Source organism: Lycorma delicatula, chromosome 1 (genome assembly GCF_047948215.1).
Source record: "Lycorma delicatula isolate Av1 chromosome 1, ASM4794821v1, whole genome shotgun sequence".
In the NCBI taxonomy this organism is placed as follows: domain Eukaryota; kingdom Metazoa; phylum Arthropoda; class Insecta; order Hemiptera; family Fulgoridae; genus Lycorma; species Lycorma delicatula.
Genome location: NC_134455.1, coordinates 26,888,906 through 26,915,121, shown reverse-complemented (window position 1 = coordinate 26,915,121; position 26,216 = coordinate 26,888,906). Strand labels below are relative to the sequence as shown.

The window sequence follows — 26,216 nt, the reverse complement described above, 5'->3', positions numbered from 1 at the left end:
TTTACTTGTATTATTTTTTTTTACATAACGCATCAGTAAAATTATCAGAAGATAATAATTTTCCACTTACTGACTAATATCTGTGATGCCAAGGGCAGGGGTGTATAGTTGTACAAAACTGAATCAAAGCATGCCCATCTCATCCTGTCAATCCAAAAGTTTTGGTGTATATGTCGGCTTTGTCACTTAAGACCTTTCAGTAATTTTCTCTGCATTTAAAAACATAATTTCAAATAATAGTGTAACAGAATAAAAAAAAAAATCTGATGGGGACACTACATGACTTCCTTGTACACCTATTAAATTACATACACTTTTTTTTTAAATGAAAATTACATAAAAGTTTATTTCCTTAATAACTTCTGATATCTTTTTATTATTATAATTGAATTATTATTTATCGTATTTTTTTTTTCTTTACAAGCAGAGGTTAATAATTATTAATAAATCAATATGTTTAAATTAAAAAGAAGGTTAAAAAAAAAAAAGGAAATGAAGTCTGATTCGAACCTTCCTCTTCTAAGATCCAAATATTTCATTAATTAAAATTTAATTTGACTATAACTCTGGAACTAATAAAAATAAGTAACACTTATGGTATATCGTTGAAAAGCTCTCAATGATATCTTCTTATTACAGTTAAGAAAAAGTCCAAAATCCAGTTTTTGTTTTGGATTTTGGGCGTTTTTTGGACACTTTTGGATCAGTTGATTGAATCAAAAAGGTAGGTGCACAACTAGATGTTACAACAATCCTCAATTCAAAATTTCAACATCCTACAGCTAATCGTTTTTGAGTTATACGAGATACATACTTGCGTACTTACAGACGTCACGCCGAAACTAGTCAAAATGGATTCAAGGATGGTCAAAATGGATATTTCCGTTGAAATATGAAAACAAAAATTTCTTGCGATCACAATATTTCCTTTACTTCGTACAAGGAAGTAAAAAAAAATTTAATACAATTAATTTTATAATTTTTTCAATTTACTTTCAGAATTAATCGAATAATTTACAAATTATTTTCACTTTAATTTTAAAATAGTCACAAAATATTTATAATAAATAACTTTGTAATAAAATATTTCTAATTTTCAAATTCTATATATATCTATATAGATATTGTGTATGGGTGTGTGTGTATATGCATGAGAGGAAGAGAGAGCGCGTGTGCGCATGCGCATGCACGCAATCTTTCTAATAGTGAACCTAATTCAATTATATAGTTACTTTGCATTAAGTTCAACAAATATATAAGAATACTAATATTAAAATTTCGACTATTAATTACTAATTTCGTAATTTATGACCAGTTCTTTAAACGATTATTAAAGGACTAACTGAACCAAACTTCAAATATAATGGAAAATATTGGGTTCAAACTTTTTCAGCTATACAATTGTAATTTTCGTCGTTCTGTAAAAGTCGTAAAGCTTAATTTAAAGCTTGCGATTTTTAAAATTTCGAAGACGCTTAATTTGAACATTTGTTGAAAACAGCAACTGTCCGTTTAGTACACCGCTTTACAAAAACGCGCGGGCGCGCGCACACACAAGCACACACACACATGAGAATGCAGAATGCTAAAAAATATTTTTATAAGTTTAATTTTATACGTAAACTTTTGTCTGCTGGTGTAACCCCACGTTTTAAGATTTATGATTTCTCAATATGCAAAATAAAATTCAAATCAAAGATACTTCTTCAAAACCTAATCCTATTTATAGTTTTTTTTTGGATTATGAAAGTCGTATCGCATGAAAAATATATAAAGAATGGATTACACCCGATTTATAACTGAGAGTTATCACCCAGTCAGGATGTGTCATTGACTCGGCTTGTAAGTCGGTCTTACTGTTATCGGCTTCAGCCTTTATCTGTCGAAATTATTTCAATTCATTCTTGCACTAAATTGAAAGATACTTAGTCATGTTTTACAAATTACATCATGTGAAATACAATTTTTCCAATTTTCTGTCTTTTCTATCCTGCCAATCTTTGAACCTTCTACAAATATAACGGAGATCATAGATTGTCAGTTTACTTTAACGATGTGTTGATTACACTAATTAATGCTAAAGTACAAAATGTGAAATTTATTCGAAATTATCCCAAAAGAAATAAAAGTTACGTATTTCCTATCGTATACCTAAAACTATATTAAAAATAACATTATCTCAAGTGGCGCAAGTTATAGTGTCCTGCATGATCCCACGAATTATTATTCCGGACGGTTGCGTGTGCATAAATGCTGGAATTTTATGGCCTACATTTACATAAAAAGTGCACATTTATTTATTTTTATTCTTTTAACTATCTAAATATGGCACTTATAATTATCTAATATTATATCCGTTACATTACTAATGTATTCGATTTGGTTAATGTTAAAAATCCCTCAAATTGTATTCAATTGATGTTGTCATTTAAAACTAATCGACTTAACGAATTCAACTCATAATAATACATGTTGAATAAAAACTATTAAAAAAAAATTTAACACAGAAAACGTACAGAAGCTTGGGATATCCTACCGCAGTTTTGTATTAATTTATTAGTTACACTAACTTTTTATCTTTACTAACATCTGTGACGACTGCATAACTATAATCTAGAATTTAAATGATTGCTCATCATATTATGTAACGTACAATTTCCTATATATAACTTTTTCACTAGTGAATAACAAAGTATTGAATAATAGAGCTTCCACTGACAAATTATACAAAACCATTTTTTTTTTTTTTTTTTTTTTTTTATATTTGTCTTCAGTCATTTGACTGGTTTGATGCAAAACTGTTGGCCACACCTGCTTTATATTGTGAAATTCGCTTACCAAGTGTTTTTACCTAAGGCACACACCCTCTCCTGAAAAAACCAGTTTGGTATTTCGTACACTACTTAATTTTTTTCTAATTTATATGCGTATATATATATATATATATATTATAATGCTGGATAAAGCCAAATATTATTCACATAGTTGTCTAAAAACATTTAGTAATTAAGTAACGCATAATTTTACACACACACATTATTTGTGCCATCATCGCCATAGAAAGTTGAGTTAATTGTTGTATGTTAATAAAGTGTTAGAAATTAGAGATAATATCACCTAAAAAATAGTATTAAATCATATTTAATATGAGCTCATATTTTCCATAAGTAGTTCCAATAGTTTTAGTTCCAATTAATAAGTACTTTGAATATTTATAATGTTTATGTATAGTTATTTTCTTCTATTACTTATAGCGGTAACATAATTATTTGTTGTTCATATTAACATGCATTAGACATTCGTCAACCGTAATATAAAAACAAATCTATTAAAATATTTTAAAAAAAGATTTATTATGAAATAAGAAATAGTAAAAAAATACGTACATATTATTTTTCATTTTGAACTATGGAACTATGATTACATGTTAGAACATATAAATTGCTAAAGGATTTCTATAAATATTAAATAATATTACAAGCCTAAATTCTCGTCTATTTTAATGAAAATTCATACTTTCTTGTAATCCATTTACATTCCAGTCGTTAACTGTAATTGAAAAAATCTGATGTGGACACCAACTTGACTTCCTTGTACACTTATTAATTACATGTACACAGTTTTAAAGGTACATAAAATTTTATTTTATTAACTTCTGATATTTTTTCATTTTTTTTTATTGTTTTTATTGAATTATTATTTATTGTAAATTTTTTTTACAATCAGAGGTTAATAGTTATTTAATAAATATATATATTTAAATTTAAAAAAAAGTTCAAAAAATAAAAGGAGATGACCGATGTCGGATTTGAACCGATGTGACTTCCCTTCGTAAGATTCAAATATTTCATTAATTAGAATTTTATTTGGTTATAACTCTGGAACCGTGAAACTAAGTACCACTTATGATATATCTTTGAAAAGCTCTCAATGAGAGCTTATTACTGCAGTAGATGAGTGCGCTCCTTTGTCCGACTGTACTAAGGGAAATTAATGCAGTTTGTTTCTCATTTTATAAGATATGAAAACAGAAGGGATTGGTAAATAGTTTTAACGATATTAAGATTTGTTTCAGTGGAACAAAGATCCTTGAATGGATTGATCGGATAAAAATTAGAATTTTTGCGTACGATGAACAACTGAAAGTTAGGCCATCAGCTTGAAAGTTTTACTTCAGTACTTGTCACTACTATCACTTAAGACAAAAAAACAAGTCCGAAAGGTGTGTAAATTTTCAAAAGGTTTGATTTTGTTTTAATGGTAACGATTGTCCTCATACACCTTTAATAACAAATTTTTGACCTTCAAGATTTCAGTTTTGAACTGCTGGTTTATTGGTTGTACAATCCTGATTTGGCTCCAAGAAGGAAATTAAATGCTTATTGAAAAATATACTGAAGTGCATAGAAAGCAAGAGGATTATATTGAAAAATAAGCATAATTTTTTTAAGTGGAAATAAAAGTAAACTGTTTTTTTTTAAATTTCGCTTTACTATTTGACTTACTTTCTTGTGTATGTATTACTTTCCCGGCGAATATAACTAGAATAGCTATATTGACAGGAAAAGTATGATGATCGTATCAAAAATAGGGTAACTGGTATTTCAAATCTTACGTTTTAGGGTCCATCTAGTTCATTTACACACACATAAAAAAAAAAACATTTATAAGGATGTGTATGCGTACGTTTGTTGGAAATTTGTATCGCACGCTTTTGGCCTTATATTTCAGATTGACGGTACCGATTTTCTCCATATTTTGGCTCAAAAAATTCTCAATGTGGGGTATTGATCATGTTAATTTTTTCTCAAAATTCTTTAATAGAATTGGGGATATCGCGAAAATCCAATTTTGATTTTCTTCAGACATTATGAAAAAAGGTTTTCTTTGGCAGATTTCATACCCAAATTGTATAAATAGATCAAAAAACCCTTTTTCAAAATAATCAACCCCCAGCTCGTAAAATTGAATTATAAATATATGTATTTTTTTGTGATTTTGCTCTGTCTCCCTTTGTTTTAATATATCTTTTTTATTATTTTTATTATTCTGTATATCATATTATATAGGCCTATCAAATATGCCTACAATTTTCTAAAACTATAAACCCCTTACAAACAAATAACCCCTTAAATAAATAAAAGCTTTTTCAAAATGTTTACGTTCTTATTTACCTTTTATTAGACGGGGTCTTAGATTTAGAGAAAATTGAATTAAACCTTAACCTATGAATGAATATTTTTACTTTTTTTTTTAATTTATTCCCCACTAAATGTAATATTCTGTTTTGTTTTGTTTTTTTTTTTTTTTGTTTTTGGCTCTAATTCATTTAATTTTTACTTCCTTGTAGAAGTAAATAGCGTATTGTAATAGCGAAAAATTTTGATTTTCAGATTTCAACGGAAATATCCATTTTTGCCATCCCTGAATCCATTTTGACTAGTTTCGGCGTGACGTCTGTAACGTATGTATCGCGCATAACTCAAAAACGATTAGCCGTAGGATGTTGAAATATTGTATTTAGGACTAAAGGACCGGATAAAGTCGAGCACAGCCGATTTATCCAGTGAGGCTATTACTGTTGGACGAGCCAGTTACGTTATAGTCGTCGACACGGCGAAGGGAGAGGGTGAGGGTGGGTGATCCGCAACCTGATGAAGGCGATCCGTGAAGTCGTGGGATGGACCGTGTGGTTTGTTTCTGCGGGCCCGTTGGGCAAGTCTGTCGATATTTGTATTGCTTAGTGGAATACTCCGCCAGGAAGTGTGCTGGGAAGCTCCTGGTACAGATTAGTGATGGTGCGTTGATGGATCAACGGGAGATGGGTTTTTAGAGTAGATGAGAATTTTAGGGCCATAAACGCGATGATTTTCCAAGTAAGTCAGAAGGTCCGACTTGCATTAATTGTTAACGTTTAAGGAAAGATCATAAGCACTCTGTAGATAGTAGATATTGTGGTTGTTATCTGAGGGCTGTTGATACGTATCTCAATTCATTGGACAGTTAGATTCAGACAGTTAAACAACAGAGTGCTTACATAGCTCAGGTGGAATCGGGTGTTGTAGCTTTGCGGCGGTGTTTGGATGTTGTTTTGTTGCAACATCTTTATGTTGTCTCTGAGGGTCTGCTAGGTTATGCTGGATGGAAACACTTCTGTAATGGTTCTAACAGCATGTCCGCTGTTATATGCAAAAGGGCGCTAGATTGTGTCTTTATGCGACAGCTCTCAGATAATCATCATGTTGTTCGCGTGGATGTTCGGATCTTGCTTGTAAGTTCATATTTTCAATATCAAGATCCTGATAATCGTCTTCTTGAGGTCTGGTATAAAATCCTACGATTCTCTGGTCTCATTGGTATTACAATATTTATGCGGACGTGAATTCTAAGTTCTTATTGTGGCATAGTGGTCGCACATACGACAGTGGTGAAGTAGTAGAGGGGTTTATTGCCCAGTACAGTTTGGAAGTCTTAAATGTAGCTGGTGAATTGTCCACGTATGTTGGTATGGTAATGGTCGTCGGTTGTTTGGAGGAACAAACATTGATGTTACAGTTGGCAGGTTTACTCCTGCCATTGTGTGCGATTGGATGGTAGTTGATTACTTGAGTGATCATCGGTTGACTGTGTTTGATGTTTTTGGTGGCTCGAGTAATCGCTACCGATGTAATATTCCAGTTCAGTAGGATCGCTTTCTTCACAGACATGCGGACTGGAAGAAATTTGTGAATTTTCTCTCGGTTAGACTCCGAGTTTTGGACAGGAGTGTCAATGATTTGGAATTGGAGAACCTCACAGAAATATTGTCGGCGTCCTTTATTGACGCTGGTGAGTCAATAAAGGACTCTCTATTTCCTACAGTTCCGGTTGAAAGAGACAAGCGCCGTGGTGAAATAGGGAATTGACTAATTTGAAACAGCCTGTTTGCCGTTTACGAATGGCATCTCAACGAGGATATGATCCTGACCAGCGGGCGGTACTTGTTGCTAATTACACTGATAAAATAATTTTTGTTTCGTAACATGTGACATGATTTTAATCTGCTTTTTTATGCTGAAAACGAATATGAACATTATATGATTTTGAAAAAGTTTTAAATTTTAACTAAAGGATTTTTTTCGTTTTTCAACGTATAGTTAGCATTTTAAGCTCCTATATTGTATTTTGCTAGCTCATTTTTTATTGTTTAACTTTGTTCACATAATTTGTAAGCTATAAATAAAAAATACCAGCCAAAGAATTAAATCATACCATAGTCACATATTATGACATCACACAACGGTAACAAATAACCTTCGATACCAATCGCTTATGGTATTAATTTGAAAGAGACATACAGTGTGATGAAAGACGTTTTTGAAAAATAAATTATAAAAAGCATAGCTGGAACATATGTGGTGATTTGAAAGTTATAGCTAATTTTTTAGGCATGCAGTTAGGCTATTCTAAGTACATGTGTTTTCTTTGCGAATGGGAAAGCCGAGCTAGGGATAAACATTATGTTACCAAAGAGTGGAATAAACGAGACAGCTTAACTACAAATGGGAAAAATATTATTCATGAGCCCTTAGTTGAAGCCAAAAAATATTTTTACCCCCTCCCCATATCAAGCTAGGACTAATGAAAAATTTTGTAAAAGCAATTAAGAAGGATAGTGCCGGACAGGGCGGTAGGAGTCTTTCCTCTTAGGTGAAATACTGATGTCGATTGAACAAAACAACCACATCAGGAACTCCCAATGGTCCGACAATGCAGTTTTTCCTCATTGACTTGCCGCTTGTGATTGACCAATTTTCCCCTTGACCTCTAAGTTTCAGGGGGGCCTGAGTTCTGGCCCCCCAAGAGCTGAGCAGTCGAACATCATGTGTTCGTTCGACTGGACCTCCCCGCAAACTTAGCACAGCTCATCAGCTGCCAGGTGGAAACAAAACAAATATTGGTTTAAATTTACATTGTTGGAGAGCTCCCGCCCTTAAAAACGAAGGAGAGCCATACCATCCCCCCAGGTCCTGTATAAATCTATACAAGGACCTTCCCTTAGTCGTGGCCATGCTTCCATGCTTTCTTGCTGCCATGGTTCCAACGCGAGGCTGCAAAGCCTCCTCCACAGGCGGGAAATGGGCAACTATTCGAAATTTAGAACCAGTGCATTGAAATCACCGTTCCGCTCTGGTGCAGGCCCGGCCCGAAACCGCATCCAAAATACCTCGTCCTCCCTGCCTCTTCACAATTCCCACATGACCGCCCGAACTTTCACCACTAAATCGATTGAAAACAAAGCTTTTCTCAATACAGTGGTAGCCTTGAAGGAAATTGTTTTAAAAACACCAGTGCATAAAATTAAGGCTCTGCGCTGGGCACTCCTTAAATATTGAATAAGTGCTCGATTTCTTTCCAACCTATGCGCCCAAACGGACGCCGCGTAAGAGGTCATACTTTCGAAGACACCTCGGTATACCATGTACAAATGACGACCCGACATTCCGTAATCCTTTCGAGCAATCCTCCTAAGCTTATGCATCACAGAGACGGCGTCCGCCGCTAATTGCCTAATGTGGTTGCTAAACAGTAACCTTTCATCAAACAAAACACCTAGATACTTATGAACCATAACTCGGACGATTATACAGCCTTTATAATTAATACGGGGGTGACGACTGTTTGATAATTTGTCTGCACCCTTGAGAAGCATAAACTTTGTCTTGGGCAAAGAAATCCTTAAATTTTGAATGTCCATCTAGCCCTCTGTGGTTGACAAAGCCGCCTGCGCTCGGTCTTCTAGCTGCGGACGTGAGTTACCACGAACTAACAGGAGACAGTCATCGGGACAGAACGGAACCCTGCGGGCTTCCCCTGGTTACGGACATTTCCACAACTAGGTGCGCATCCTTAAACAGAGCCATGCGATCAGACAAATAGTCACGTACTCCGGCCTGCAGGGCTACGGGTACATTGCGGCTTTCCAACTCATAGAGGACAGAACAAAATTTGTAAAATACAGAATAAAAAATACCAAGATAATTATACTAAAATACAACAGCATAAAAATTACACAAAGAATAATAATAGTTTATACTTGAAATACAATTACATAAATAAAATAGTAGAAAAATTATTAACACATGATAAAAATAAATAATAAACCAAATAATCATATTATAAAGTATTTTAAAATAATAAAGAGGAATACACAAAATTAAGTACAATGAATGTAATAATATTTTTATTGGTAAAAGCCAATAGATCATTTTAAAAAAAGATTTGCTGAACGTTTGTTAGAATGCAAACATAGTATTATTATAATTGCAAAAATAATTTACAGATTTTCTAAGTTTATAATAATGATAAAAAATGGATATACTCGAGAAGGGTAACATTTATAAATGTAGACAAAAATACGAAATTATGAAACATCGGAACACATTCAATGATGATGACTTAATTAAAAACATAATAAAAACTCAATCTAACAGATCTGCTTTGGAATTTTTGATACGCTACACAGAAAAAGGTAATGAGTTCCTTAATTCAATTGTTACCGGCGATGAAACATGAATTTCGTATTACACGCCAGAGAGAAAACGGCAGTCAAGTGAATGACGTCATCCTCAATCACTACAGCCATTTGGCCGCAAACTGATAGCCAGTCTTCTGGGATCGGTTTGGCATGTTGCTGATTGATTTCATGCCACGTGGAACGACCATAAATTCAGAAGCCTACTGCGAAATTCTATTTAAGTTAAGGCGTGCCATTCAAAATCGGCGGCTAACCGACGGCGTCGTCCTGCTGCACGGAAATGCACGTCCATATGTTGCGGGTCCGACACGAGATTTACTGAGAACATTTGGGTGGGAAATTTACAATCACCCACCATAGTACAGACTTAGCTCCTTCTGATTATCATTTGTTTGAGAAATTGAAAGAATTTTTGAGTAGTAAGCGATTCGCGAGTGACGATGAACTTAAAAATGCTGTTAATCAGTGGCTAAATGGACTGGTGACAGAAAAATACGACTAGGGTTTATTGAAGCGGGTGTACCGCTACGATAAATGTCTTGATTTCAGGTGGCGATTATATAGACAAGTAGTATAAGGTATGTAGTTTAAGAGAAATAAAAAATATTTATAAAGTTTTTAGAATATTTTTTTTTACAATGAAACGGTCTTTACTTTGAAGATAACCTCTCGTAGGTCTGGAAACGCTTCGTTAGCGAGTTAACGGCTAGCGAAAGATTTCGCCTGGATTTCGGCTCCGTCAATGAAATGAGGTCGTACTGAAATTTTTTGAACGTTAATTGAGAGGCGAAATTAATGTTTTTTGACCTGAAAAATTCAATAAAATAGGACCCACAACTGTACCTTCTTTAGTTTCTAAGATATCTGACTTAAAACCCGAAATTAAGGATCCAGAAAACAATTTTTTAATGTTTAGCTTAAAATAACTTTCTTAAATAAGTAAGAAATGCACAAACATTTTCTACAAAACTTGTTGAGAATTTAATTCTTAAAAACGTTATGTAATCAATGTCTATGAACACTGAAAACAATGTTTTCAAATTTTTTTTATTGAAAACCAAACATAACTAGCTGACGCAACTGTAATTGTGGTTGGAAAGCAATTAATACTCTTTAATGCATTTGCGTGCCACTAGGAATGCTAATCTATCTATATAGGAGCCATCTACTGTATGTTCCATTGCAAAAATTATTGCTTATGTTTTTACACATTGTTGTACTAATATTTAGTTCTGTGTTGCGGTATGAAGTTCAACGTGAAATAATACTAAGAAGAGTATCAGTTGTTAGGTACTAAGTGTTTTTAGTGTAATAACGTTAATATTTATTTCACTTTTTTATTTTATTTTAATTTGTTCTTTAAATTAATGTTAATTTGCAATAACAGTGAAAAATTTCGTATAAATTTACAAACGAGAAATATGCAGATATACATTTTATCTGCGAGTTCTGCAATGGTAATGCTTATAAAGCTATTGAGGAATATTGTATACGACTTCCTAATCGAATTATTCCGAACGGACAAGTATTTACAGATATTCAGAAAACTGAGAGAACGTGGGTCATTTGTATTACATTCTGAACGGTAACGCAACAGTCACGAACATATACTGCCTTTGATAAAGCGAAATCCTTTAACAAGTACACGAAGATTATCATCGCTTGTACATATTCCGCATGGTAAAATATGAAGAACATTACGCCGTGAACATCTTAATCGATACCATTTTCAGCGTGTAACACATCTAGAAGAACGTGATTACAATTAGGAATTAATTTCTGCTATTGGTTACTCCATAACAATGTATTAGAAACTCAAATACTTTTTTTGTGATAAAGCAACATTTAAGTTAATGGTATAAACAATTCAAGAAACAATCATATTTGGACGCCACCTCAGAATCAAACTGCCAGTGTCGGTTTTCGATAAATGTCTGGTGCGATGTAGTAGGAAATATTCTGATCGGACCTTAATCGTCAACTGTGTGGGGAGGTCTATCTAAAGTTTCTTCAAAATCAACTTCCTATACTTTTAGAGGATGTTCCACTGGTAACGCAGAGTTATGTATATCCAACATGACGGAGCCCCAGCACATTTTGATCGTCGGGTAACTCAGCTTAATATGGTATTCATTGCAATCCCCTCAATTAGAATTTTATATTGAATAGAAGAAATCATTATTATTAATTACTATTAAAACAACTGGACATCAATGAATATGAAACATTCCCAAATAGGTGAGTTGGCCGAAGAGGACCAATAGCGGGGCCAGCCAGATTCCCTGATTTGAACCCGTTAATTTCTTTGTATGGGGATACATGGAGTCATTAATGTATGCTCAAAAATCCAACCATGAACTTGAACTTTTACAAAGAATCATGGTTGTCGCACAAGAAATAAAAAACAACCCATAGTGTTGGAGGAGGCAGCGGCGTCCTTAAATCGTCGCGCTGAAATGTGAATTGCCAATGGAGGTGGACATTTTGATACCTAATGTAATTCTCACTGTAAGTTTATCAAATTAAATAATTTAATTAAAATGAAAAAAATAAAATAATTTAATTTAAATGAAAAATACTGTGGAATATTTAAATGAATAAATAAAATAATTTAAACAAAATTGTTTAAATTATTTTAAGAGAAATAGGCCTATAATTTAAATTTTCGTTTGCAGTGTTCAGTTTTCATAACTGTTTAGTTGTGTTTGGTTTTCAATAAAAATCAATTTCAAAACGTGTTATTCAGTGTTCATAGATGTCGATTACATAATTTTTTAAGAATTAAATTCTCTACAAGTTTTACAGTTAAGGTTTATGCATTTATTACTTATTTAAGAAAGTTATTTTAAGCTAAACATTAAAAAGTTGTTTTTTGGACCCCTAATTTTGGGTTTTAAGTCAGATATCTTAAAAATCAAAGGAGACACAGTTGTCGGACCTATTTTATTGAATGTTTCAGGTCAAAAACCATTAATTTTGCCACTCAGCTTACAAAAAATTTCAGTATGAGCTCATTTCACTGGAGGAGCTCCAGACAAAATATTTTGCTAGCCATAATTCACTAACAATGCATTTTTAGACCTATGTTTATATGAACTTTTTTTTCATTGTTTCGATAAGCAGAATACGCCTGTAAAGAATTGCAGATTCCTCGTGAAACACTTTTTATAAAGAAATAATAATAAACAGTACTTATACAGTAAAAAGCCGTTCAAGAGAATCTCAATAGAAAGCACAAATTTGGAGTAAAAAACATCTAAACCATACAAAACTTCAATTCAGATTATCCACAATGATTTACTGCAGTAGATAAACATTCAGTAGAATAAGTCATATATACATAGTTATTTCTTGCAATATTACAAAATATTATCTCTCAAAATAATTTTTTTTAATAATTGTAACATTATTAGAAACATTTTATTATATGCATAATATTATTTAATGGTAATATTTTTTGTGCAGGTAAATTTTGGTGATGTTTTTGTACCAAGCAATTTAGAAGTGCCCAAAGCACGAGTGTTACCAGAATTCAAAAGGTTAGCCCATGGGTTGCGCTCAGGTAACATCAGTGTTTTGGATGCCAAAACCTTCTACATTCCCAATCTTCATTATGATGGTGCTGGACCAGATGCTTATTTTTGGGTAGGAAATGGTTCTGAGCCAGTACCACTTGGTATTAAAGTACCCAATGAAATGGGAAGGTGAGTTTATGACTTGAAATTTATTGATTAATTTTTACTTAGTTCATTTAGTTGGTTTTATCCACTATTCCAAACCTATATGTTATGTTCTTATCTTTCATTTTAAACCGTCTACTTTATCCTGAATTCTCAGATAATGTAGGATGAAGTAAAAATTTTAAACATTTTTCTTCTTTGTTTTTTAATCTTTTTTATGAAAAAAATTAACCTCAGATGCCTCTGTACACGTCCTCTGTTGTAAGACAATAAAATACTTTTAAACATTGTCTCAGTTTTATCAGGGTTCTGCCATAAAACTCTTTTTCAGTTCAAAATAAGAATTAATTTGAATCTACAATGGCTTGCTTATATTTTTATGGTTTAGGGAAAAAAGCACAGTTGCTTTGGTTAACAGCTATTATGTGTAAAATTTCCTTTACCACTACTTCTCAAGCTACCCATCTCTCGATTAATTTTATATTATTTATGAATTATTAGATTTGTAATGCATGATTTTTTTTTACATTGATAATACAATTTTTTATTGTCAGAAATGTATTATTTTTCCAGAAAACTGATTTTCACATAACATAATTTTTGATATAGTATTTCCCTACCAAATATTAATAGAGAATCTAGCTTATTCAATGCACCATGGGTTGATTAACTAAATTTGTTTAACTAGCAAATAAAAACTCATAATGACAGTCTATAATATTAAACATACAATATTCAGCCATAATTTCTAAGAAAGTAAATTACAGCTGGTTTTGTGATTGATTGATTTTTTTTTATCATTGCAAATTATCTAGTAATTCTCATAATTACTGAATAATATAAATGCTTAAGAAGTGTGTAACTTTAATTGATCTAATAGTAAACATAGTTTTACTCAGTTTTTTTAATATTAAAGTGGTTAGTGTTGTTGAACAGTTTTTTTAAGAAGTTTAGCCACTAAATGAAAGATCTGAAGAAAAACAAGTTCCCTTTTTGCCTTCTAGACATGCAATTTGTCTGACCCACTGTTATCACCAATATTGTTGATCAGGTGTTTTGTCCATTGTAATTGAATAACATTCATATGGTTAATGCTTATAAAACATAAGCATATGTGTAAAAATCATACTGGCATATCAGTTATTGTGTTAAAAAATGTAAAAATTAACTTCTGAGCAGTTGAATTTTTAAAAATTGTCTTAAAGATGTATTATTTCCATTGCAACCAAACTTCATTCTATTATTTATATTAAAATAATTCTTCTTAAATTAATTAGTACACAAGAAACATCCAAGTAACTGTAACAAATGCATATGACCATGAAATAATCTGCTGAAAGTTGATTATTTATTTAAAACTATCAACAATTAAATGTAGATTTTTTAAAATCACACCAAAATAATTCCAGTTACTCTTACAACCAATTTAAGTACTATGACTCTCATTCTGGTGTCAGCTGATGTTATTACTAGTGATATTTTTGAGTAATTCAGATACTTATTTAGAATGTAGTTGAACAATTTCTTGAAGTTTAATTGTACCCAACATCAATCAATTGATTAAGAGTTTTGCTGGCTGTTTTCAATAATTCATATTTAACATTATACTGTACACTATTTTTGGAAAGAAGCTTAGCATGTTTTTTTAAAAAACACTCCAAGTAATTTTTTTTTTTTATGATAGTCATTAACATTATTTTGATTTTTGTTGATGCTGAGAAAAGATACACTTTTGTATTGCAATGAAGCACTTTTTTGTGATATTTTAAATATTAATACTTAGCCTTTGATTCAATAAGTTCAGGCCAACAATCGTCTCTTCTCCATCCATTGAAATAGAAAATATCCTTTCTTCCATTTAAATAATGAGACTAAAAATGGGCCATAATAGTTCCTTTGGACAACACTTTTATTTTAAAGGGTTTTTTAACACATTTAAAGGCCAGCATGATTTATTGAAAGTATGATAGAATATATTAAATGATTTTCCCTCCATATGAAATATGATAAGGGTTCTAATCCAATTCTTCTCCCATTAAATAATTTTATCTCTTGTAAATTTCAGTTGAGTTAGAATTATTTCATTATTCTCTATTACACATGTGAAAATTTTACTTTCTAGGCATCAAAACAATTGCAATAAAAAGATAATTATCTTCTTTTATGTTAGAAACTCTTCCCTTTCAAATATATTACAAGCTGTTATATTAACCAAACCAGTTCTTTACTTGGCATCTCTATTAGAGTTTCCTTCTTTTATGCCAGACTGACATACAGATTCTATTTTATCTCAATGATACCATAATTATGAATCCTTATTTCATTAATTTTTATTGTTTATGTTATTCAAGTGTTTACAATTTTTAGTTTTGAGCAATACTGTACTTTCAACAATATTTTGCCTCTGTTAAGGTCATTTAAATGACTTTATTTATGTATAAATTTTAAACTCTATACAATCAGATATGCTATAATTATAGACTTATATTATAGTGTGTAATATTGGTGTGTAATATTTATGAAAAAGGGGAATTTCCATCAGACTTCAAAAAAAGTGTTATAGCAATGATACCAAAGAAAGCAGGGGCAGATAAATGTGAAGAATACAGAACAATTAGTTTAACTAGTCATGCATCAAAAATCTTAACTAGAATTCTATACAGAAGAATTGAGAGGAGAGTGGAGGAAGTGTTAGGAGAAGACCAATTTGGTTTCAGGAAAAGTATAGGGACAAGGGAAGAAATTTTAGGCCTCAGATTAATAGTAGAAGGAAGATTAAAGAAAAACAAACCAACATACTTGGCATTTATAGACCTAGAAAAGGCATTCGATAACGTAGACTGGAATAAAATGTTCAGCATTTTAAAAAAATTAGGGTTCAAATACAGAGATAGAAGAACAATTGCTAACATGTACAGGAACCAAACAGCAACAGTAACAATTGAAGAACATAAGAAAGAAGCCGTAATAAGAAAGGGAGTCCGACAAGGATGTTCCCTATCTCCGTTACTTTTTAATCTTTACATGGATCTAGCAGTTAATGATGTTAAAGAACAATTTAAATTCGGAGTAACAGTACAAGGTGAAAAGATAAAGATGCTACGATTTGCTGATGATATAGTAATTCTAGCCGAGAATAAAAAGGATTTAGAAGAAACAATGAACGGCATAGATGAAGTCCTACGCAAGAACTATCGCATGAAAATAAACAAGAACAAAACAAAAGTAATGAAAGTAGTAGTAGAAATAACAAAGATGGACCACTGAATGTGAAAATAGGAGGAGAAAAGATTATGGAGATAGAAGAATTTTGTTATTTGGGAAGTAGAATTACTAAAGATGGATGAAACAGGAGCGATATAAAATGCCGAATAGTACAAGCTAAACGAGCCTTCAGTAAGAAATATCATTTGTTTACATCAAAAATTAATTTAAACGTCAGGAAAAGATTTTTGAAAGTATATGTTTGGAGTGTCGCTTTATATGGAAGTGAAGCTTGGACAATCGGAGTATCTGAGAAGAAAAGATTAGAAGGTTTTGAAATGTGTTGCTATAGGAGAATGTTAAAAATCAGATGGGTGGATAAAGTGACAAATGAAGAGGTATTGCGGCAAATAGATGAAGAAAGAAGCATTTGGAAAAATATAGTTAAAAGAAGAGAGAGACTTAATATTGGAAGGACAGGTAGAAGGAAAAAATTGTGTAGGCAGGCCACGTTTGGAATATGTAAAACAAATTGTTAGGGATGTAGGATGTGGAGGGTATACTGAAATGAAATGACTAGCACTAGATAGGGAATCTTGGAGAGCTGCATCAAACCAGTCAAATGACTGAAGACAAAAAAAAATATTTTATATTAAGAATAGATGCTATTTAAAGAAGAAAAAATTATCTTATTAAATAGAAGAAATTAAATTTTATATTTATAAGTTTTTCTATAAATTTGAAATATAATGGAAATTACTTTCCCGAATACAGTAGAGCATGCACTCAGGTAAAGATCTCAGGAGACATTACATAAACAATTTTTATTTTATAAATTATAGAATTTTTATTTTTACGAAAATTCTATAATCTTTTATCTCATTATGTAAAAGTTCCTACAATCAAATTTATGAAAATTCATAAAAATACAATGTTATATGTAATTTAATTTTTTTTTTTACAGTTTGGACCCATTGCGTGGTTACCAAGGTGAAGATATTGAAATACAGTTACCAGGAAACTTAACTGTATATGATATTGACTGGCTTGCTGTTTGGTGTGTCCAGTATCGTCATAATTTTGGCCATGTGATCATTCCAAAAGATCTAGATGTACCACCAGCCTTGGGTCAAACAAAAATAACTGTGAGTTCTAACAAAAAGAAGAGAAAGCCCTCCCAAATAAAACCACCTATTTACCAGCCTAACCATTCTCCTTCATTTCCAGTTATTTCCTCATTCTTTTCTGGATGGTTTTCATGAAATTCTTACTTAATTTTGTTTCATTACATTAATGTATTTCTAATTATACAATAGAAAAATACTTTAAAAGAAAATCCTTTACTCCAGTACCTCTTTTTGATTTTAAATGAATAATTATTTTATTTTATTAAAAAACCAAAATTATTTATTTTTAATAAAAATACTTTAAGAAAAATTGTTTCTTGCCTGTGATAAAAATAAAACATTTCTGTAAAGATTTTAAATATGTTTTTTAAATTACAAAATTTGAGTATTCACTTAGTTTATAAAATTACTAACTTGTACAGATAAATTTCTTACCATTTTTTCTTTAAGTGTTATACTTTTAAACACATATATTATATATTAAAATTTAATTAGCTATCAGAATTAGCTATCAAAATTATTAGCTATCAGTTCCTGATACATAATTGTTTTTACAGTAAAAAGTAACTTTTTCAAAGATGTATCTGATCATGTGTATTGAATGATAAAAAATTAAATCTGTTGCTCAAGCTCATACTTCCATTTAGTTTTTAAGATTTAACTGAATTGGAATTACTTACGGACTTGTACTTTCAGTATCCTATTATCTTATTTAAAATACAAGGACCGGTATCATAAAATTTATACTGATTTAATACTATAGTTTTAACTTTCTACATTTTTAGTTATTTTGAGAATACTTTTTTTGTTATCTCATTTGGTAATCTAGTTTTATTCTTTCTATTTCCAAATATTCTTAACAAAATTACATAAACTTCTGTCATTAACTTTATTTGTTGTAGTTGTCATTAATTTTTTTAATATCAGTCTTGTTTCTTTATGTATTTTATTAATCTTTTATTTATACACTTTTTTTTCAAATTACTTATTTATGGTACTTAATTTAGTATAGATATAGTTTATAATGCAGTCTGTAAATATTTGAAAAAAGTCAATCTTAGTGAAGGGTAGTGTAAAGTTAACAGATCTTTTTTTTTTTTATTATTTTTTTTTTTGTTTAACATAAAATATAATTAATAGAACAAGGTAATAATTTCATGAAGGATGCATTGAAATAATATAAATTTAAAATCAATAATTTTCAATATTTTAAATAACTTATTAAAAATTAATTAACTTAATTACTAATTAAGCAGAAACATTAAAATTATGACTTCTAATTAATGGATGTTTTACATTGCATTAATAATAAACAGAAAAGTACAATCTCAACATCGATCTTCAGATATTACATTGAAGAAAAATTGTTACCTCAGAATGATTTAATGTAATAGCGTACTAATATAACAATATGATTATTGTTTGACACAATAATCAAATATTCCATCTGTTTTAGACAGATGGACCTTGATCAAAGTTAAACCAGCTGAGTTTTCATTAGCATAAGACATATCAATTTCTTGCCATATCAGTTATGTTGCAGACTTATTTTTATACATTAACACATTAATAATTGTTTAATAAAAAATAAATCAAAAATGTTAATTACTTGTATTATATATACAAATAATGCTTGTGTGTATTACACTCTGTGTAATTCTTAAGCCTGATCAAAAAATTATACTTTGCTGTTACTTGTATGATAATTATTATAAATTAATTAATTATGTATAAACTTCATGATTGTTTTTTTCTGGTTAATACACTTTTATCATACAGTGTTTAAAATTATTTTCTTAAGATCATTGCTTGTCATCTTAGTCCATCATTTCATTTTGAGAATGTTATAATGAAAATGAAGTCTTTTCATTACAACAAATAATGAGTACAAATAAGTTGGTCTCGTATAATTAATTAAAAATTACAATGTAATTTATTTTTATATGTTAAACCTAATTTTGTCTTAATAAGTTGCTAAAATGTTGGACGTTTGGTGAAGTTAAACAGCTTTCCTTCACCATTAAAGAATTTCCTCGTACTAGAGTAAATAAAGTATTTTTATTTTTTTTAAGTCTTCTATTCATTTGGACAAAACAGCATTTTGAAATTATTATTTAGTCATTTCTCTTAAAACAAGATGTAGTTGACTTATATAGATTTCCCAGGTCCTTGCAAAAATTGAACCCATTACCTTTAAAACAGGCAAACATATTACTACCTGTTCCACCAAGACAATCCAAAAGTTATTCAAAATCATAATTATTTCCAGTTAAGTTTTAATTTACAATAATAATAATAATAATATCATGTACTTTTGGAAGATATTGTACAACCACATTTTAAGTGAAGTGTTGAATAATGCTTTAGAAAATTTTTTGAACCAATGGTTAGAGATGAAAATATTTAAAAAGAAGTTAGGCCTATTATAAATTTGACAATTATTAAAAGGTTCTGTGCTTATTTAAATTTAAGTAATTTAGCATATTCTCCTTCAGCTGTAGCAGTACCTGTATTTTAGTGCTTGTTGTTGGCTTCAACATTTTGAGACCTTTCATCCATTGGTGAAAATTATATGTTTTTCATTGGCTCAAAAATTTAGTAAGTACGAATTAGAGCTAAAGTTTTACAAAAACAAAATCCATATATGAAACATAAAAATTGTTGCTGTTTCTCTTTTGTTTTCTTGCCACTTCTAAGTATGGTTTGCCTGTTGTATTTGACAATTCCTTTGCTATTAGTTAGCATGTAAAACAATTTTTATTACCCATTAACAAATTCTTATTCATTTTGGATTTGTATTATTTTGACAGATTAGAAAATTAATCATTACATTTAATCCAAGTACAGTCCATTAATCGATAACAGTCTGTTTGTGGTTATAGTTACCTAAAATAGTGGACATTGTGATTTAAAATATTATTAAGTGATAGAATCGATAACAGTCTGTTTGTGGTTATAGTTACCTAAAATAGTGGACATTGTGATTTAAAATATTATTAAGTGATAAAATGTTTACTTAGTTGTTTACAAAAAAATATTTATATATATATTTTTTTTTGATCAGGTTTTGATTACTATGTAATTAATTATTTTTATTACCTTCTTAATAATTTTATACATTTTTTTATACACTTTTAACATTAGATAAATGTAGGTGATGGAATACTTCTGAACACTGTATTATCTTTTTATTTTAATAAAATATAATTTTGTTTTTATTTTTGTGTTTTACTAACCACATTCACACATCTAACAAATTAAACTTGCTCAGAATAAATAATATACATCAGCTACCAGAAAAAACTTCTAATTCTGTCAACTGATTTTTAACATATATGTTTATAAGCTTTTTTTAATATTCAGACACGAGTTTTCAGGTTTTTTAATGTTTTATTTCAAGTAACATACAAAAATAATACATCACAAGTATTCATTTCATTCCAGAAAGTTTATTATGTTATAAAATGCGTTTGTTAAAAAATATGTATTGTTTGTTAAGTCAATCACACATTTTTTAAAGTGTTGTATGTTTATTTTTTGCCACTAAAAAAATATTAATTTTAGATTTTTTTGCAGCCACCATGGTGGTATAATCCGGTAAGTATCATTCACTACAATAATTCAAAACAAAAAGTAAATCTTGTTTGTAATGTTATACCAATTTTATTTCCCACGCATCATTGAACATTTTCTGTTTTATATTTTTGAAAACTGCTATGAGAATTTTTCAAAAATGAGTAGTAAAATTGTATTAGTATTTAGGTAGATATCATTTATGAAAGAAATCAAATGTTATGTATGATAGATGTATAAGTTCAATAGAATTAACTCCATAGAAACTAAAATAATGCTTAATCTGATTATCAGGTTATAGAATCTGTGTAAAATTTTTTATATAAATTGTTGTACTAGTATTATGTTTTAATCCTATTAACATGAGTTACTTCATTAAGCTACTTCACTCAGTTGCAACTGAAAATCTATGATGTATACATTCTTAAATGATATTTTTATTGAATAATGAATCTGTCATAGCATTATTTTTCCCAGATCGTATATCTCACATTTTTATTCAGTATAAAGTAAAATACAAGCCTATTCCAGTTATATTGTTAATTAAGCATTATCATATATTGTTTCTTGATAAGTTGGTATTTCATCTAGCCACTAGATCTGTTAAACAGATTCACCAGTCTGTTTTATCAATTTATTAAAATGCTGGAAGATTATAAAACTATAATAAAAAATATAGCGTAAGGCTATCTGTGAGTCAAAATTAATCTCATTTGGGAAAATAACATTAAATATTCATAAAATTTGTATTTTGACATATCAATAATATGATGGTGATAACAATGAATGATACAATATTTATACCTTATATTAAATATTCTGATTCATTTTTACTAATAGTTATTTATTGATTTTTAATTATACACTTTATAGATACTTTTGGATGTAATTCATTGCATGGTATCATTATTATTTTATTATCATATAGAAACCCAGCAGCCAAATTAAAAGAAAAAATAAAAATACAGCAAAATTTTATGTATAAAGTGTTGGAAAATCTGGTCTGAATTAGATAAATTCCAGTTACAGAATTTACTACTATAGTATCTTAATTATTATTATATTATCTAAAGATAATAGTATCTTTACTACTATTGTAATCCTTAATGCTCTAAAAGTAATAAAAAAAAAGAAGATATGCAAGCGATGAACTTCCAATAGATGGCAAAAAAGTTCAAATACATTGTAATGTGTAACTGTCACATTCATTTATAACCTAAATATCTAAGCAAGTCAATCTTTTATTAAAGATACTTAGTTTATTTCACATTTTTCTAAATTATCTCTTATGTGAAGTGAAGTGATGTTTTAAAATTATAAAAAATGTTAAAAACATAATTTTTTCATCTTCTGCTAATAAAAAACAATCCTATAAAGATTAATGCATAAATATGTTACTTATGAAAAATGAACACAATAGCTTTTTGTGTAAAATATACATAAAAAAACTTCTGTGAAATATAAGTTTCTGGAAAACCTTTCCAGTTGTAGCTTAGAACAAATTAATTTAAACAAGTCTGACTGTAAAAACAAAAAACTTTAACAATAAGCATTACTATAAATTATTTTTCATATATATAAATTCAATTCAAGAGCTACTGTTATTTTTTTTATAAAACTACACAAATTTTAAGAAAAAATAGATTTAATAACAGTAATATAAATTATTACAATTATTATAACAGTTAAAATTATTCATAGTATTATTACTCAACATGAAATAATTTTTATTTAATTATAACAGTTGACATTAACAAGTGAGCTATATAATTCAACTTTTGTTAAAAAAATTTGTTGGTACCATCATATAAAACAATCACACTGAAGGAAAAGTCTTATTTAAATGTCTTATGTAAAATCTTATTTTAAATGACACTGAGTATGCGTTACAAAATTTTATTCTATTCGTTAAATATAATAATTATTATGGAGTAAATGTAATAAATTTATTTTTTCTACATTTTTGTGGTAAAACAACAATAATAATAATATAACATAACAGAAACTTCAAAAAGAATACTAAATAATTAGGAAGAACAAGCATAAAATGTCAAAATATCACAATATTATTAATTCCATCATTTTTTTTCTTTTGACCTCCTGCACCTGTTTTTATTTTTTTAGCTATGATAAAATATTTTCTTAGCTGTCAGTTTTCTTGATCTTTTTTTATTAAAGAGTTCAACTTTTTTTTAGTATTCATGTGATATAGAAATTCTTGTTACATTTTATTTGTAGTGGTTATATTCTTCCTTTAATGATTAAGATAACATATATAACACATTTTTCAGAAAAAGGGATACATTAATTTTTTGCTTTACACTGTCCATATTAGTTTTTCTAACACCTACTATGCTATAATATATAAAACATTTGAGTTATAAGCATCACTAGAGTTGCTTTATCTGAGAGTAATGATGTTCTTTATAGAGTCAAGATGCCACTTATAGCTCTGACTGAATATCACCAACACTAAAGTAACATTTATGTTACAGAATATTTAGTTTAGCAGAGAACGGAATAGTGAACCATATTTCATCTACTTCTCTTAAGAAGCCTGGCATGAATGGTTTTTTTTTCTGACAATAGCTATGCCACTTTTGGAAGTGACCAATGTTTCATGCCAGAGGATGTACAACTCTCGTTGTGGAATTTGTGCATGCATACAAACATATTAAATTAATATTTAATTTGGTTGTTTATAGTTTCACTTTAGTAACAGAAATGGTAGACTTATTAATTCCAGTTAGGAAAGGTAAAATTTTTTGTAGCAAAGGAAGAATAAATAAACTTTTAAAAACACTGCACTACAAAATATAAAAGTAAAATAGTTCATCAGTTCTTCAAACTTTGACTTTTTTTAAGTTGGTGTCAAATTAAAAGAAACCACTAACAGCTTATTAGTTTGCACTAACTCAAAAAAGTAAAATTTTTAAATTGGTGAAAAAGTATTTTTTTAACTTTTATTATAGTTTTTTGAATTCACTTTAAATTTTTTAAGTTGATTTTTACATTCTTTTTTGTTTTATTTTCTTTTTTTTAAATACCAACAGAAATGCTGCCTAGATGAAAAGAGTATATTTGCAAAGATCTCCATCCTTTATTTTTATATCAATTAATAACTTATTACAAGTAAAATGTTTAAATTAAATAAATTAGGTAAAAAATTAGTTAGCCTAATCCTACATTAATAAATACTTAACCTAAAACAAGATTTTAATTTAAAAAGAATATGAATTTATCCATTAACTCGTGAACAATAAAAGTTAGGAATATGGACTTTGATAAAAATAATTAGTACGAAATTCTCTTAATAGCAAAGCTCTTAAATTAAATGTGAATTTAAACAATTAGGAAAATGTATGATATTAGAATGGATAATAAGGTGCTGATTAAATTATAAATTACTGTTGGTATTGCTACTGCTGAGCAGTTAGTAAGTGGTGTTGTATTGACATTCTTATTGCTGCCTTAAATTGTTTCTGAAATGGATATTTAATTTGGGTATATACATGATGGTTCAATATATAATTAATTATTTCATTACCTCCTCCTCCTTCAACATGAATACCTTACTTAACTAAGCCTTATTTTTTATCTTCATTGTTGATTTTAACTCATTTTCATTTGTTATGTGTAGTGTCTTATATTCCTGACATTTTCTTTCTGATGCCTGAATACTAAGGTTATACTGATATTAAAATTGAGTTTTTTTCTATTATAAAGGAGTTCTTGTCAAATAAGTTAATTCTGATGAAATGCTTTCCATGTGAGGACCTACACACCTTCTTGACATATAATGCTCATTCTTAAACTGTTTGTTGCCTAGTAATATAGATGATGGACTAATAAATGCACCAGAAAAGTTATACCATTTATCAAAATGAGTCACGGCAATTGTATAATTCAAGTATAGTATCAATGCGTATAATACTTACAATTTTTTCTGTTATATTTTTTTACAGAATTATATTTACTAGAATAGTACCCTAATTAATTATATTTTCCAATTTCCATATAATATTACATGATAATAAACATTTGATATGTTAATTTAACAATTTTTTTTAAGTAGTATTAGAATAACATTCTGAATTAACTTACAAGTTTATAAAAAAATTTTTTTTTTTTCTTTTTTTTGTCTTCAGTCATTTGACTGGTTTGATGCAGCTCTCCAAGATTCCCTATCTAGTGCTAGTCGTTTCATTTCAGTATACCCTCTACATCCTAGATCCCTAACAATTTGTTTTACATATTCCAAACGTAGCCTGCCTACACAATTTTTTTCCTTCTACCTGTCCTTCCAATATTAAAGCGACTATTCCAGGATGCCTTAGTATGTGGCCTATAAGTCTGTCTCTTCTTTTAACTATATTTTTCCAAATGCTTCTTTCTTCATCTATTTGCCGCAATACCTCTTCATTTGTCACTTTATCCACCCATCTGATTTTTAATACTCTCCTATAGCACCACATTTCAAAATATTCTAATCTTTTCTTCTCAGATACTCCGATTGTCCAAGTTTCACTTCCATATAAAGCGACACTCCAAACATACTTTCAAAAATCTTTTCCTGACATTTAAATTAATTTTTGATGTAAACAAATTATATTTCTTACTGAAGACTCGTTTCACTTGTGCTATTCAGCATTTTATATCGCTCCTGCTTCGTCCATCTTTAGTAATACTACTTCCCAAATAACAAAATTCTTCTACCTCCTTTAGCAGAGATCGGAATAGTGAACCATATTTCATCTATTTCTCTTAAGAAGCCTGGCATGAATGGTTTTTGTTTCTGACAATAACTATGCCACTTTTGGAAGTGACCAATGTTTCATGCCAGAGAATGTACAACTCTCGTTGTGGAATTCGTGCATACATACATACATATTAAATTAATATTTAATTTGGTTATTTATAGTTTCACTTTAGTAACAGAAATGGTAGACTTATTAATTCCAGTTAGTAAAGATAAAATTTTTCGTAGCAAAGGAAGAATAAATAAACTTTTAAAAACACTGCACTACAAAATATAAAAGTAAAATAGTTCATCAGTTCTTCTTTCTTCATCTATTTGCCGCAATACCTCTTCATTTGTCACTTTATCCACCGATC

The 26,216-nt window shown here is 29.5% G+C and overlaps 1 protein-coding gene across 1 annotated transcript in view; it reads left to right on the top strand.

Annotated features, from left to right (window-relative positions):
* LOC142318065 (protein Skeletor, isoforms B/C) overlaps positions 1-26,216 on the top strand; it is a 395,343-nt gene that overhangs the window by 318,872 nt on the left and 50,255 nt on the right. Inside the window, exons 5-7 of the mRNA XM_075354590.1 lie at positions 12,983-13,221; positions 17,366-17,546; positions 21,105-21,125. Coding sequence (XP_075210705.1) covers positions 12,983-13,221; positions 17,366-17,546; positions 21,105-21,125 — 441 coding nt within the window. The remainder of the gene's footprint in view (positions 1-12,982; positions 13,222-17,365; positions 17,547-21,104; positions 21,126-26,216) is intronic.